The sequence below is a fragment of the Microtus oregoni genome, unplaced genomic scaffold (assembly GCF_018167655.1).
Source record: "Microtus oregoni isolate MIOR12 unplaced genomic scaffold, Mior012 000032F_ref0000030, whole genome shotgun sequence".
In the NCBI taxonomy this organism is placed as follows: Eukaryota; Metazoa; Chordata; class Mammalia; order Rodentia; family Cricetidae; genus Microtus; species Microtus oregoni.
This window is the reverse complement of record NW_024543091.1, coordinates 13,953,685-13,969,940: the sequence shown is the minus strand read 5'-3', so window position 1 is coordinate 13,969,940 and position 16,256 is coordinate 13,953,685. Positions and strand designations below refer to the sequence as shown.

Here is a 16,256-nt window from a genome sequence, read left to right as displayed (position 1 = left end):
TTGAGGTCTGGTAAGAGTCTGTCCTGAGAGGGAGGGGGAGAGTGGGAGGGAAATGGGAAGAAGGGAGGAGGTGTAAATTTTTAATAAATAAATAAATTTTAAAAAATCAACATTGGGGTCTGGAGAGATGGCTCAGTGGTTAAGAGCATTGCCTGCTCTTCCAAAAGGTCATGAGTTCAATCCCCAGCAACCACATGATGGCTCACAACCATCTGTAATGAGGTCTGGTGCCCTCTTCTGGCCTGCAGACATACATACAGATAGACTATTGTATACAAAATAAATAAATAAATATAAAAAAAAATAAAAAAATAAAAAATCAACATTAAGCTGGGCGATGGTGGCGCACGCCTTTAATCCCAGCACTCAGGAGGCAGAAGCAGGCGAATGTCTGTGATTTCGAGACCAGCCTGGTCTACAGAGTTTGTTCCAGGACAGGCTCCAAAGCCATAGAGAAACCCTGTCTCGAAAAACCAAAAAAAAAAAAAAAAAAAAAATCAACATAAAAAAAAAAAGAGTCTGTCATGATGTTGGGTAGACAGTTGTCAACGCCCTGTGTTCACAGTTAGGATGTCCACTGCTTCCCAACACATATTTTCTTCCCCTGTCTCTTTTGTTTTTTGAGACAGGGTTTCTCTGTGCAGCACTGACCGTCCTGGAACTCTATCTGTAGACCAGGCCTCGAACTCACAGAGATCCACCTGCTTCTCTGTCTCCCAAATGCTGGGATTAAATGCATGTGCTACTAAGCTCCAGCAACAACAAGCTCCTGAAGATCAGAAACCAGTCTAGGTGCAAGGCCTCCCTCTCAGGTGCAGACCACAGGAGACCAGGTGAGGAGAGGCAGGGCTTCTGGGAGTGGAAGCAAGGCCTAAGAGCCAATTGGAAGGACAAGGGGAAAGGGGCTAGCAAACAGCCCTTGAAATACAGCTCTCCAGAGAGGCTTCTTTTGGGTTTACCGGGTTTGGAGTTGCCTAGGCTCTTTGTGACGATACTTTTGCACCATGGTCCCTTTTAAGACTTATAAGTCGCTGGTCCAGCTGAAGCACAAAGAAGGGACTTTATTTGAAGTGGTCGGAGTCTCCAGCACGTTGCCCGAGTGGTTCCGGACCGAGTATCTGGATGATCCAGAAGCAGTGTACGTGAATCCTTGGTTTGTGGAAGCGATATTTGGTGAGTGACCTGGGGAGGGAAGGCAAGAGGTAACCTCTTCCTGACTCCTTTGCCTGAGTATGTCCTATAGAGAGAGGCTGTCCAGTGGCTGTGGCCCCAGGCCTGTGCCACCTCTATCCAGCTGCCTCAACTTCTGAATGAATGTGCCAAGAAGTGGGAGCCACCTCACCCTTATGTTCCTCCTTTCCCTGCTCAGGCAAGGATGGAGAGTACATCCCACATGTCGAGAGTACATCACGTACCTTGCTTCAAGTGACCCATTGGCATCCTGAAGACGATGCAGAGATTTTGATATTCGGGCCTCCTTATTACCAAGAAGACGTTTCCCAGATGATCTCCAACTTGGTTAACTATTTCCGCCCGCGAATGAGGCAAGGTATGGACTGGGAGTTATTGGGCTGTGTTGCTTGACAAACTTTGGCTCCTTGGGAGGGATCTGCTGGGGAAAGTGGGTTTCAGAAATGTTGCAGTAGACCAGATAGATAGCCCTGTGTTTGGGAACCTTTGGCCCCCCACGGTCCCAAGGGTGACTGCCCTTACCGGAGTTCCTCCACTGCTTTTTTTCTGACACAGAGGAGGACCTTTCTCCAGAGGATGAGACCCAGTGTCTTCTTGAGGAGGTTGATGAGGCCTCCACCCAGCTGTCTCCTGTGAGGGTCGCTAAGGCTCAGGTAGAGGTCACTGAGCCTGCTACCCAGCAGGCTCCAATAGAATAAGACTTTGTTTTCCCCCAGTGTTAATGTTTGCAAACACAATTGAAAATATTCCAATAAAGAACTGCATCCTCCAAAGTGTGTTGTTTGAATGGTAGAAAAGGAACAGGGTTCTCTATCAGGCAAGGCTGTTGGATACCCTCCCTCTTTTCTTGAGGAGGGTGGGTTTCTTGGATTTTTGGTTCTCACCCCAGCACTCACAGGATCAAATACTTCCCTTGTTCACTAACCCTGTACCTCTGGCAGGGATGGGACTGCCTTTCAGGGCCAATGATTCTCAGCCTGCTACTTTACTTGTGGTGCCTTGAGTGGACCTGGGGTTTGAAACTTGGTTATTTGGTGAAACTTGCTTTGAAGGATCCATTTGGTTATACCGAGTTGTCACTATCTACTTTTTGGTTTTGGCTAGTGTCACTCTGGGAGGGAAGTTGTGGGAAGTCTGGTTCTGCAACGCTGTCCTCTTCAGGACTTTTCTGGGAGGTGGGATATTATTGGAGGTCTGGGCCTGCAATACTGTCCTCTTCAGGACGTTTCTGGGTCATCTGAATTCCCTGAAGTTGAAGATCATTTGGGTTGAGTCTCAGAAGTCTGAGTTGGAGGCAGCCGAATGCTCCTCATTCGTGCAGAAACATTCAGGTGGTAGGGCTATCAGCAGACAGTAATTGTGACATTTTTCATTTTAAATGCCAGGAGGCAGGATTGAGGTGCTGTGTGTCTTTAGTCACAGCCCTCAGGAATCCAGCCAGGCAGATCTCTGGAAGTACAGGGTCCTCCTGGTGTCCAGAGCGAGTTCTAGACCAGCCAGACCTGCACAGTGAAACCAGGTATCACAATTCTAGGAGATGCACTGAAGAGGGGAGGGCAAATCGTGGGCACCTGTGCAGCAGGTCCTGTGTTCTGGGTGACAGAGCTGAGTCTAGAGATGATTGAGTATGGGATACTGAGTTTAAGGAACCTCTTTGTCGCCATGTTCTTTTCTTTTTGAGGGAGGGTCTCACTGTAGTCCAGGCAGGCTTAGAGAATCTGCTTGCCTCTGCCGCCCAATGCTAGGATCAAATGTGAGTGTGCTTGGTTTTCTTGTGAGCTATTCTTCTTTCTCTTACATTTTGTGAAAATGGGCATTGTGAATTCCAGATATGAAGAACCAGATTCGTGCCTGTGCCTGTGTGTAAATGAATAGGTCCAGATAGGTGTAAATGAAGAGTTTTACTCTGGTTAGGATGTAGCATAGTGGTAAGTGTATGCACAAGACCCTGAGTTGGAACCTCAGCACCAAAGGAAATAGATGCAGGTGATTTTACTTACTTTTGTTTTCTTGAGAAATAATCCATCCTGTTAAGTAGCTCTGGATGTCCTGAAACTTGGTATGTAAACCAAGCTGGTTTCAACTTGCCTCTGCCTGCCTATGCTGAGATTAAAGCCATGGACCAGCATATCAGGGTTTTTTTTTTTTTGTTTTTGTTTTTCGAGACAGGGTTTCTCTGTGGCTTTGGAGCCTGTCATGAAACTAGCTCTGTAGACCAGGCTGGTCTTGAACTCACAAAGATCTGCCTGCCTCTGCCTCCCAAGTGCTGGGATTAAAGGCGTGCGCTACCACCGCCCGGCCGCATATCAGGTTTTTATGTATAGTTCATGGAGACATTAACAGGCATTGAACTCCTGTAGCTGCAGATGAAGCTCGACTTTTTGTTTTGAGACTGGCTCTCTGTGTAGCACTGGCCTTTCTGGAATCTGCTCTGTAGGACAGGTTGACTTTGAACTCTGTCAGATCTGCCTGCCTCTGTCTCCTGAGCCCTGGGATTAAAGGAGTGCACCAGCACCACCGAACTGACCCTGAACTCTTTCTTCCAGACAGAGTTTCTCTGTAGTTTTTGAGCCTTTCCTGGAACTAGCTCATGTAGACCAGGCTGGCCTCAAACTCAAGAGATATACCTGTCTCTGCCTCCCAAAGCTGGGATTAACGGCGTGTGCCATCATGGCTCGACTTTCTGAGCCTGAACTCTTGATCTACCCATCACTATGTCATAAATGATGGGATTATAGGAGTGTACCACTGCATCTGGCTAATCTGGTCAATTCTAAAGATTCAAAACCATAACAAGCATATCTTTTACCGTTTGTAAATATTATAAATGTATTTAATGGTGACACTTTAGCGCATGTTTTTTTTTCTCATTTGTTTTTGTTTTTTGGTTTTTCTAGACAGGGTTTCTCTGTAGCTTGGAGTCTGTCCTGTAACTAGATCTGTAGACCAGGCTGGCCTTGAACTCACAGAGATCTACTACCTCTGCCTCCCGAGTGCTGGGATTACTGGCATGTGCCACCGCCATCTGCCGAAACCATGTTTAATTCCAAGGACTTTAATTACATTTGCCAGTACTTTTGTCCCTGTCTTTTTTGGGGTTTTCTATTGTTGCAAGGGAACACTATTATCAAAAAACATGTTTTTCATTGCATTTCTCAGTAATAAAAAATTGCAGTCCTATGAATCTAATGCTAATTAATGTTATACTGCTACTGAATCAAGATATTACAATTGACTTCTGTTTTTTAAAGATTAATTATGTATACAGCATTCTGCCTTTCTATATCCCTGCAGGCTCTCAGAAAAGATGCCAGATCTCATTACGGATCTTGTGGTGTCTGGGAATTGAACTCAGGACCTCTGGAAGAGCAGTCAGTGCTCTCAACCATGAAGCCATCTCTCCAGCCCCTAAAAGTTACTTCTTTCTATCTTAAAAAAAAATTGTCAGAGGCTGGAGAGATGGCTCAAAGGTTAAGAGCTTTAACTGCTCTTATAGAAGTTCTGAGTTCATTTCCCAGCAACCACATGGTTCATCTATAATGAGACCTGTGTCCTCTTGTGTGCAGGCAGAACACTGTATACATAATAAATCTTTCTAAAAAATTCTGGCTGGGCGGTGGTGGCGGCACGCCTTTAATCCCAGCGCTCGGGAGACAGAGGCAGGTAGATCTCTGTGAGTTCGAGGCCAGCCTGGTCTGCAAGAGCTAGATCCAGGACAGGCTCCAAAGCTACAGAGAAGCCCTGTCTCAAAAAACCAAAAAAACAAAAAAAAATAATAAATTGTCAGAATAAAATCTCTAGTAATATAAATAATAAAATAAACAAAAGTAAAAAGAAGAACAAAACCCAAAATGTAGTTTAAAAAATACTCTAGAATAGCTGGGTGGTGGTGGTACATGCCTTTAATCCCAGCAAACAGGAGGCAGTGACAGGCGAATCTCTGTGAGTTTGAAGTTTGAGGCCAGCCTGAAGTACAAGAGCTAGTTCCAGGACAGGCACCAAAGAAAAAAAAATGGTCAGCAAGTTCCAGGACGGGCTTCAGAGCTACAGAGAAACCCTGCCCCCCCTTTTTTTGCAGGGGGGAAGGTGGGGAGGGCTGTGCTTGCTTGGAATTTCTGCCCTTGGGATTCTTAGGCAGATGGATCATGCACTACAGAGGGAGTTCTAGGCTAGCCTGAGCTACATAGAAAGACAGGGAAATCACTAGGACAGGAGAAGGGTGTCTGACTGAAACCTCTTACTAGCTGGGAAGCAAGAAAGCAAGAAACGTAATCAAAAATAGCATTTGCCGTGAAGCCTGCGGCCATAATGTTAATATTCCTTTCATAGATATTTTCTGCTAAAGCAGCAATGACCCAAGCCCAAGACCTGAATGCACATGACCTTGAATAGAGCCTTAGTTCCTCAGATGTCTCCTGTGAATCTGAAACAAACTTTGTTTATAGTGAAGGTAGCCCACCTCCAGGATACCTCCCTGACTAGATTTACCCCATCAGGTTCCCCAAGCAGCAGAAACAATGAGCTGCAGTGGACCTAGTGGTAGCACAATCTTAGTTCCAGCATTAGGAGGCAGAGGCAGGCAGACAGGCAGGTCTCCGTGCATTCAGGCCAGCCAACAATACACAGTAGAGCCTGTTACAAAACAAAACACAACACATAAAAGTCAGTGACCATCTTTAAGAAGACCACAGTCACAGTGTAAAGGATGTATTTTTCTCCGTGGTGTTTTTTTTCTCCTAATACTCCTGCGTAAGCCTACAGAAAAAAAACCTTCAGGACAATCTTTTCTTTTTTTTCCCCACTTTTTGGAGACAGGGTTTCTCTCTCTCTCTCTCTCTCTCTCTTTTTATTTTTTTAGTTTTTCGAGACATGGTTTCTCTGTAGCTTTGGAGCCAGTCCTGGCACTAGCTCTTGTTGACCAAGCTGGCCTCGAACTCAGGAGATCGGCCTGCCTCTGCCTCCCGAGTGCTGGGATTAAAAGCGCGCCACCACCTCCTGGCGAGACAGGGTTTCTCTGTGTTGCCCTGACCATCCTGGAACTCGCTCTGTAGAATAGGCTGTCCTCGAACTCACAGAGGTCTGCCTGCCTCTGCCTCCAGAGTGCTGATGTTAAAGGTGTGAGCTACTACCACCCGGCTATCCTGGAATTCTTTACAGTGGCAGAGCCACAGATCTTGGTTTGGTTTGAGCTGCCATTATGTGTACCCCAAAACACCAACATTGAGACTATGTCTCAAAAAAGAATAAAAAGGAAAATCTTTTGTTCACAACTGTTAGACAGGCATGGTGTACATGCAACCATGGCTCGTGACAAGGCAGGGTGGGGATCGGTTCAGGGGAGACCTAGGGCCACTTGCTGTTGCCCTGACGCCGCTGACGTCTCTGTCACCACCGTTGCTCTGGGCATGTTGGCCAACTGCACCAGCACCAGGGCTGTGGCGGTGACGCAGTTCAGCACTAGCAAAACCAAGATCAAGAAGAAGCATTTCCTGTGCCAGAAAGTGAAGCTATTCCGGGCCAGCGAGCATCCTGGTGTGTGGGGTGAACCACAGGATCAACGAGCTGAGCAATGTCCCTGTCCCTGTTGTGCTAATGCCACATGACTTCAAAGCTTACAGCAAGATCAAGGTGGACAATCATCGGTTCAATAAGGAAAACCAGCCTCTTCAAGTTCAAGGAGGACTGGCCTACGTTTTCCCAAAACCTCAGGGAGAGGTTTGGGATAGATGACCAGGATTACCAGAACTCAGTGGTGCACAGTGCCCCTATCAACAGTGACAGCCACGGCAGGTGTGGCAGCTGTTTCCTCACCACCTATGACTGGCGTCTTGTCATCAAGACGGTGCCAAGTGAGGACGTGGCCGAGATGCACAGCATCTTAAAGAAATACCCCCAGTTCATAGTGGAGTGTCATGGCAATACCCTCCTGCCACAGTTCCTGGGCATGTACGGCCTGACTGTGGAGGGCATGGCGACCTACATGGTGGTCACCAGGAATGTGTTCAGTCACTGGCTTACTATACATCTCAAATATGACCTCAAGGGTTCTACTGTTGCCCGAGAAGCCAGTGACAAGGAAAAGGCGCAGGATTCATTCAGAGATAATGACTTTCTCAATGAAGGGCAGAAGCTGCACATGGGAGAAGAGAGTAAGAAGAATTTCCTGGGAAACTGAAGCGAGACATTGAATTCCTCGCCTAGCTAAAGATCATGGACTACATCCACGATGCAGCGGACAGAGCAGAAGATGGAGGTGGAAGAGCGGGCCGAAGATGAGGAATGTGAGAATGACGGGGTGGACAGTAGCCTTCTCTGCCCCTATGGCCCGCCTCCAGATAGCCCCGGCAATCTCCTCCGCTTCCCCCGGTTCTTTGGACCAGGCGAGTTCGACCCCTCTGTCGACATCTATGCCATGAAAAGCCATGAAAGTGCCACGAAGAAGTGGGTCTGTTTCATGGCCATCATCTATAATCTCACACCGTATGATGCTAAGAAGAAAGCTGCACAAGCTGCCAAAACAGTGAAGCACGGGGCAGGGGCTGAAATCTCCACTGTTAACCCGGAGCAGTACTCGAAACGCTTCAGCGAGTTCACATCCAACATCCGGATGTAGCCATCTCTACCTTCCACCAGGGCCAGAAGGCTAGACAAGGGGTGGGGGTCGCGAGAGAGAAAGGTTGTGTTTAGGCTAGAGAGGGTAGGGAGCAGATAGGGGTCAGGAGGGATTTAGTAGAGGGGCTCAGCCTGTGACACAGAACCAGAGCAGCACTACAGGGAGACATTCTTTTTGCGCATGTGCCCATAGGATGTAGCCTTCCTTCCTGCTGGCCCTTGATAGGCGCCTCTCGTCCCTCTTTGGTTTCTTGTAACCTTTGTGATACTGAAGACCCCAGCTTAGCTGCCGTAATGCCATTTTGCAAAGCCTTCACACAAACAAATGTAAGTTCAAGGTAAAGTCAGTACTCCTAGGCGGTCAAACAGGATATCTATGGTCAGACACCAGGCCTAGGAGGGGAACGAACAGTTCTGGGAAAAACTACATGTATCCTAGATAGGGCCAAGTCTGGTATTATTATCAGACCTTCATGTCTCCGGGGAACTTGTCTCCTAAATGAACCCATCGCCTCATTTGAACTGACCAATGAGATCCCTGTAACCATGCATTGCTTCTGTATGCCTGCTTTTGCCACCCTTTTCCTAATAAAAGACCTTCTCCCAGCCTGCAAGCGTGCAAAGTCCTCCGAAAGGACTTTGCTGCCCATAGGTACCTGTGCCTACCCAATAAACCTCTTGCTAATTGCAGCCTGTGGTCTCGACTGTTCCTTGGGTTTGGGGTCTCCTCCTGAGGGAAGGACCACTCCGGGGGTCTTTCAATACCTTGGGGCTAGAGATGACTTGGTGGGTTTCTTTGGGTTTGTCTCTTGAAATCATTGCGCCGGGTTTGCTATGTATACTGCTCCATGTCATCACTAGCTGCCCTCCGTGTCCTGTCTGGCTCTCGGTTCCCTTCAGTAAAGACTGGCACGGGGGCCATGAGCAGCAAGTGCGCTGATCCCGCGAGAAGAGGCCAGACTCCTCTGGAAGCCATGTTTTGGTCTCTCCTAAACTGACTTTTGAATTTCCTGGAGTATTGTGCATAGTTTTCCTCCGTGTTTCCACGTTGGGTTCAGGTGAAAGGTCGCACCCACTTCTCCATGCTGCCCTCGCGGAAGAACATTGCAGGCTGACCCCAGCATCTAAGACCAGAGTCAGAGGCCTCAGGGGGGAACAGGTTCATCTTCATGAGATGGTGTGTGCCCGGAAAGAAGCTGGGCTCTCAGGCAGCTGGTTCTCAAAGAACCCGGTGATCACCAACCCAGCCATCTGCGTCTCCGACTTGGATTTTTGATGTCTGTCAAGCCTGCTTCCCACTGGCTCAAGGGGAACTAGAGAGCATCTTTGCATTATCAGGACCCCTGGCTGTTTCTCTTTGGATAAAAATCCCAGAAACTAATACAGAGTGCATCATCCATATCCTAACTCCTGACCTCTGTGTGCAATCACCTGTAACTGGTGTTGGTCAGGGGCAGAGCCCTAAGTACCTGGGTGCTCCCTGCAGAGACACTACTTTGAGCCCCGGCCTACATTGTAGGTGTCTGGTCTCAGTGCCTGTGATTTCTCAACCTGGACAGCTTCAGCCATCTTGACGATGTGACTCAGGAAAGCCTATTTGGAGGCCAGATGTGGAGTTTGACCCATCCCCAGCCTCAGGGCTGATTTTCCTTGTTGCCCCCTCACCCTCTCTGAACTTGGGGTCTGCTTACAGGCCTCCTTGGGAAAGAGCTACACACCCTGCAGGCTCCTTCGGGATTCCGGCCCAGGGCCTCAGAAGGGAGCTACACAAGTCATTCTGATGCCACCAGAGCAATTGGAGGCCAGGAAGGAAAATGGCCCTGTTGGCTTGCACTGGGAGTGGCACATTCCTGCCTCCTCCCGACCCTCAGAAGGAATCAGGAATTTAGGATGAGATGGAAAATGTGTAGATAACCCCAAGTATGTGAAGCAGGTTTGTGGAACTATCTCGGGTGAATAATTGACTTCCTGTGACTGCCTCCCAAACTAGCTCAACTTAGGGAGCAGGAGCCATTGTGCGGTGTCCTCCCTACCCGGTGTTAAAGGAAGCAGTCTTGGGCTTCTTTCTCTATGTTGTCACATTGGGCGAAGGCCTTCTGGTCAGGCAGGTGGGAACCACACTTCTTCTCTAGAAGAGTATAGTTAAGGTTCTGTGGAGCAGAGCCACAAGGGTCTTGGGGAAGTACTCAGAACCAATGGTTCAAGAAGAAATGTTTTAATTTAGGACAGGATTATGTAGGAATAATATCTGGATGTGATTTCCCACCTCACAATCGAGGGTGAAAAATCCAGATCTGCTCCAGCAGCCCCAAGTTGGAAGGCGAGGTTCCTGGCTGATCTTATTGTCATGCGTATGAAAAGTGTAACAATTTTATCATGCAACTATCAGATCTAACTTATATAACATTGAGTTTTGTGGGGGTTTGTTTTTTGTGTTGTTTATTTTTTTTTTGTATATTGTTTACAGTTTTGAGAGGTAGCTAAAAAAATTTAAAAATGCAAACAGACCCAAAATGAATTCAATAACCTTTGGAATAAAAGTACAAGGATCTTCTTGTGTTATGATGTGCACAGTTCAGTAGTTTGTGCATATTTCTGTATCCCAGTGGAGCTTTTGCTGTCAAGAGCTTTTCAGGGGCTGGAATGATGCTCTAATGGTTAAGAGCATGTACTCCTACAGAGGGAGGACTCGGAGGAGTTTTGACTCCTAGCACCTACATCAGGTGACTCAGCTGCTTGTAACTCCAGCTATGGGGGACCCAATGCTTCTGGTCTCCCCAGGGTTCCAACACTCACTATTGCATAATACCAACACACACATGTACACACACACGCACACACATGCTTACACATAATTAAAAATAATAAAAGTAGAATAAAAATCTTTTAAACATTGGTCTGCCGACCCACAGACATTTATAGGTCCACTTTGGTTATCTGAATGGGTCCTGCCCTTTTCTGCCTCTTAATTCCTATTCTGTTCCCATCTTAGGACTATTTGTGGCATTTTATATACCTGCAGTTGTTTAGACCCTCCCTGCAGAGAAGATAAAGAAGAGCCTGACTGGGTTCTGGGGTTTCTTCTGGCTGGGTAGAGGCCTAGACTGCTGACTCCAGGAGATGATCTCATTTTCCCTTCCTTCCTCCCTCCCTTCCTCTCTCTCTCTTTCTCCTTTCTTTCTTTTTTCTATCTTTTCTTTTTTCTCTCTCTCTCCTTCCTTTCTTTTTTTTCTTTCTCTATCTTCCTCCTTTTTTTTCTTTCACAGAGATCTATCTGCCCTAAGTATCCCAAGTGCTGGGCTTGAAGGTGTGTCCCATCACTACCGACAAATTATTTCATTTTCTTAAATATCAGCAAATAAGCAAAGTGCACAGGAAACTAAATGGAAATGTAATTCTGTTGTTTAGAGAAAGGAGGCATTACAAATAATCTCTCTAGTTAGGAAGGCATGTGTGGCATTGTCTTCACTACAGGTGTTCTCTCTTGTCCCTGCCCAGCTGTCTCTTGAAAGGAAAAGAAATTGGGAAGCCTAGTGTACCAGAGCAAGTAGTGATCCCTGCGTGGTAGAGTACTTTACAATACCCTGTCTCAAATGCAAAGGAACAAGCCGGGTGGTGGCGGCGCACGCCTTTAATCCCAGCAATCAGGAGGCAGAGGCAGGCGGATCTTTGTCAGTTCAGGCCAGTCAGGTCTACAAGATCTAGTTCCAGAACAAGCTCTAAAGCTACAGAGAAACCCTGTCTCAAAAACAAAACAAAACCCAAAGGAAATAGAAAAAGGATGTGGAAACTTGTTCCTAGGGGCAGATAACTCCCTCAGAGCTAAGGTATAGGGAGTATGTGAGACTTGATTGGGCTTGAGGTCTGGTAAGAGTCTGTCCTGAGTGGGAGGGAAATCGAAGGAAGGGAGGAGGTGGAAATTTTTAATAAATAAATACATTTTAAAAAAATCAACATTAAGCTGGGCGATGGTGGCGCACGCCTTTAATCCCAGCAGTCAGGAGGCAGCAGCAGGCGAATCTCTGTGAGTTTGAGACCAGCCTGTTCTACAGAGCTTGTTCCAGGACAGGCTCCAAAGCCACAGAGAAACCCTGTCTTGAAAAACCAAAAAAAAAAAAAAAATCAACATTTAAAAAAAAAGAGTCTGTCTTGATGTTGGGTAGACAGTTGTCAACGCCCTGTGTTCACAGTTAGGATGTCTGCTGCTTTCCAACACATATTTTTTTCCCCGTTTCTTTTGTTTTTTTGAGACAGGGTTTCTCTGTGCAGCACTGACCGTCCTGGAACTCTATCTGTAGACCAGGCCTCCAACTCACAGAGATCTGCCTGCTTCTCTGTCTCCCAAATGCTGGGATTAAATGCATGTGCTACTAAGCTCCAGCAACAACAAGCTCCTGAAGATCAGAAACCAGTCTAGGTGCAAGGCCTCCCTCTCAGGTGCAGACCACAGGAGACCAGGTGAGGAGAGGCAGGGCTTCTGGTAGAGGAAGCAAGGCCTAAGAGCCAATTGGAAGGACAAGGGGGGAGGGGCTAGCAAACAGTTCTTGAAATACAGCTCTCCAGAGAGGCTTCTTTTGGGTTTACTGGGTTTGGAGTTGCCTAGTCTGTTTATGACGATACTGGTGCACTATGGCCCCTTTTAAGACTTATAAGTCACTGGTCCAGCTGAAGCACAAAGAAGGGACCTTATTTGAAGTGGTCGGAGACTCCAGCACGCTGCCCAAGTGGTTCTGTACCGAGCATCTGGATGATCCAAAGACAGTGTACGTGAATCCTTGGTTTGTGGAAGCGATATTTGGTGAGTGACCTGGGGAGGGAAGGCAAGAGGTAACCTCTTCCTGACTCCTTTGCCTGAGTATGTCCTATAGAGAGAGCCTGTCCAGTGGCTGTGGCCCCAGGCCTGTGCCACCTCTATCCAGCTTCCTCAACCTCTGAATGAATGTGCCAAGAAGTGGGAGCCACCTCACCCTTATGTTCCTCCTGTTTTCCTGCTCAGGCAAGGATGGAGAGTACATCCCACATGTCGAGAGTATGTCACGTACCTTGCTTCAAGTGACCCATTGGCGTCCTGAAGAGGATGCAGAGATTTTGATATTCGGGCCTCCTTATTATCAAGATGATGTTTCCCAGATGATTTCCAACTTGGTTAATTATTTCCGTCCGCGAATGATACAAGGTATGGACTGGGAGTTGTAGGGCTGCCTTGCGTAGCACACCTGGCTCCTTGGAGGGGATCCCCTGGGGAAAGTAGGTTTCAGAAATGATGTAGGAGGCCAGATAGCTCTGTGTTTGGGAACCTTTGTGCCCCCTACCCCCCACGGTCCCAAGGGTGACTGTCCTTACTGGTGTCCTTTCACTGCTTTTCTTCTGACACAGAGGAGAATCTTTTTCAAGAGGATGAGACCCAGTGTCTTCCTGTGGAGGTTCACGAGGTTGCCACCCAGCTGTCTCCTGTGGGGAAGGTCCACGAGGCTACCACCCAGCTGTCTCCCGTGGGGAAAATCCATGAGGCTGCCACCCGGCTGTCTCCCGTGGGGAAAGTCCAAGAGGCTTCCACCCAGCTGTCCCCCATGGAGGTCCATGAGGCTGCTACTCAGCTGGCTCCTGTGGCGGTCCATGATGCTTCCACCCAGCTGTCCCCCGTGGAGGTCCGTGACGCTGCTACTCAGCAGGCTCCCGTGGAGATCCATGACGCTGCTACTCAGCAGGCTCCCGTGGAGGTCCGTGACGCTGCTACTCAGCAGGCTCCCGTGGAGGTCCGTGACGCTGCTACTCAGCAGGCTCCCGTGGAGGTCCGTGACGCTGCTACTCAGCAGGCTCCCGTGGAGGTCCATGACGCTGCTACTCAGCAGGCTCCCGTGGAGGTCCAAGAGGCTTCCACCCAGCTGTCTCTTGTGAAGGTTCAAGAGACTTCCACCCGGCTGTCTCCCATAGAGGTCCATGATGCTGTCTCCCAGCAGGCTCCCGTGGAGATTGGTGATGCTGCTACCCAGCAGGCTCCTGTGGATGTCGCTGAGGCTGCCACCCAGCTGTCCCCCGTGGAGGTCCATGAGGCTGCTACCCAGCGGGCTCCTGTGGAGGTCCATGATGCTGTTTCCCAGCAGACTCCCATGGAGGTTGGTGATGCTGCTACCCAGCAGGCTCCTGTGGATGTCGCTGAGGCTGCCACCCAGCTGTCCCCCATGGAGGTCCATGATGCTGCTACTCAGCAGGTTCCCGTGGAGGTCCGAGAGGCTTCCACCCAGCTGTCTCTTGTGGAGGTCCAAGAGACTTCCACCCAGCTGTCCCCCGTGGAGGTCCATGAGGCTGGTACCCAGCAGGCTCCTGTGGAGGTCCATGAGGCTGGTACCCAGCAGGCTCCGGTAGAGGTTGGTGATACTGCCGAACAGCTGGCTCCTGTGACTGTCTATGAAGCTCCCACCCAGCAGGCTCATGTGGAGGCTAGTGAGGCTGCCACTGAGCAGACCTCAGGGGCTGTTCATCGGAATGTCGTTCAGGAGGCTGCCACTCAGCAGCATTCTGTAGAGGCCTCTGAGGCTCTGCCCTAGAAGTTTCCTGAGGTTGTTCTTGAAGGGGGGGACCCAGAATTCTCCAGTGGAGAGCCATGAGACTGGAGCCCAGCAGTCTCTGGATGTGCCATGCCAGTATTGAGCCTCCACGGGCTTCCTGGAAACCAGTTACCAGGTTATAAGGGTGACTCACATGTTGAACTAGAATAAATGTAGTACACATCAGTAATCCCACACTCTGGAGGCAGAGGCAGGGTACTCTCTAGTTCTAGGCTAGCCTGGGATGAATGATGCAGTGATCTTTAACCCCTGCCTAAGTTTTCAGACATGATCTTTGTTCTTTTTCACCTTTGAAGTTGGAAAAATGGAAAAAGACTTTGTTTTCCCCTAGTGTTAATGTTTGCAAACACAATTGAAAATATTCCAATAAAGAACTGCATCCTCCAAAGTGTTGTTTGAATGGTAGAAAAGGAACAGTGTTCTTTATCAGCCAAGGCTGTTGGATACCCTCCCTCTCTTCTTGAGGAGGGTGGGGTCTCTTAGATTTTTGGTTCTCACCCCAGCACTCACAGGATCAAATACTTCCCTTGTTCCTGAACCCTGTACATCTGGCAGAGATGGGGCTGCCTTGCAGGGCCAATGATTCTCGGCCTGCTACTTTACTTGTGGTGCCTTGAGTGGACCTGGGGTTTGAAACTTGGTTATTTGGTGAAACTTGCTTTGAAGGATCCATTTAGTTATACCGAGTTGTCACTAGCTACTTTTTGGTTTTGGCTAGTGTCACTCTGGGAGGGAAATTGTGGGAAGTCTGGGCCTGCAATGCTGTCCTCTTCAGGACTTTTCTGGGAGGAGGGAAATTGTGGGAGGTCTGGGTCTGCAATGCTGTCCTCTTCAGGACTTTTCTGGGTCATCTGAATTCCCTGAAGTTGAAGAGCACATGGGTTGAGTCTCAGAAGTCTGAGGTGGAGGCAGCCGAATGCTCCACATTCATGCAGAAACATTCAGGTGGTAGGGCTATCAGCAGACAGTAATTGTGACATTTTTCATTTTAAAAGATGCCAGGAGGCAGGATTGAGGTGCTGTGTGTCTTTAATTGCAGCTCTCAGGAATCCGGGGCAGGCAGATCTCTGGAAGTTCAGGGTCCCCCTGGTGTACAGAGCGAGTTCTAGGCCAGCCAGAGCTGCACAGTGAGACCAGGTATCACAATTCTAGGAGATGCACTGAGGAGGGGAGGGCAAAGCAAGGGCACCTGTGCAGCAGGTCCTGTGTTCTGGGTGACAGAGCTGAGTCTAGAGATGATTGAGGACGGGATACTGAGTTTAAGGAACCTCTCCATGGCCGTGTTCTTTTCTTTTTGAGGGAGGGTCTCACTGTAACCCTGGCTGTCCTGTGACACTGTAGACCAGTCTGGCTTAGAGAATCGGCTTGCCTCTGCCTCCCAAGTGCTAGAATTAAAAGTGAGTGTGCTTGGTTTTCTGGTGAGCTATTCCTCTTTCCCTTACATTATGTGAAAATGGGCATTGTGAATTCTAGATATAAAGAACCAGGTTCGTGCCTGTGCTTGTGTGTAAATGAATAAATCCAGATAGGTATATGTAACATGAGGACCTGCTTGTTGGGGTTTCTGTCCTGCCCAGTTCCCACAGCTGGTATGACCCAAAGAAAATCACACAGAGTCTACAGTTATAAACTGATTGGCCCATTAGCTCAGGCTTCACATTAACTCTTATAACTTATATTAGCCCATTATTCTAGTATATGTTAGCCACATGGCTCAGTACCTTTTTCATCGAGACACTTCACATCCTGCTTCTTCGGTGTCTGGACAGGACTGGGAGGGAAATGGGCTTCCTCCTTCCCAGAATTCTCCTGTTCTCTTTGATGTGCCTCTACTTCCTTTCTGGCTACTGGCCAATCAGCTTTTATTTAAAACATAATTGACAG

The 16,256-nt window shown here is 48.3% G+C and overlaps 1 protein-coding gene and 1 pseudogene across 1 annotated transcript; both read left to right on the top strand.

Annotated features, from left to right (window-relative positions):
* Positions 1 to 6,596: 6,596 nt before the first annotated feature.
* On the top strand, positions 6,597 to 7,804 carry LOC121466188 (annotated as a pseudogene).
* A 4,628-nt stretch (positions 7,805 to 12,432) lies between these two features.
* On the top strand, positions 12,433 to 14,351 carry LOC121465963 (KH domain-containing protein 3-like). The gene is made up of 3 exons (XM_041679375.1): positions 12,433 to 12,601; positions 12,800 to 12,979; positions 13,345 to 14,351. Exons 1-3 carry the CDS (start codon positions 12,433 to 12,435, stop codon positions 14,349 to 14,351), a joined length of 1,356 nt encoding a protein of 451 aa, XP_041535309.1.
* The last annotated feature ends 1,905 nt before the right edge of the window (positions 14,352 to 16,256 follow it).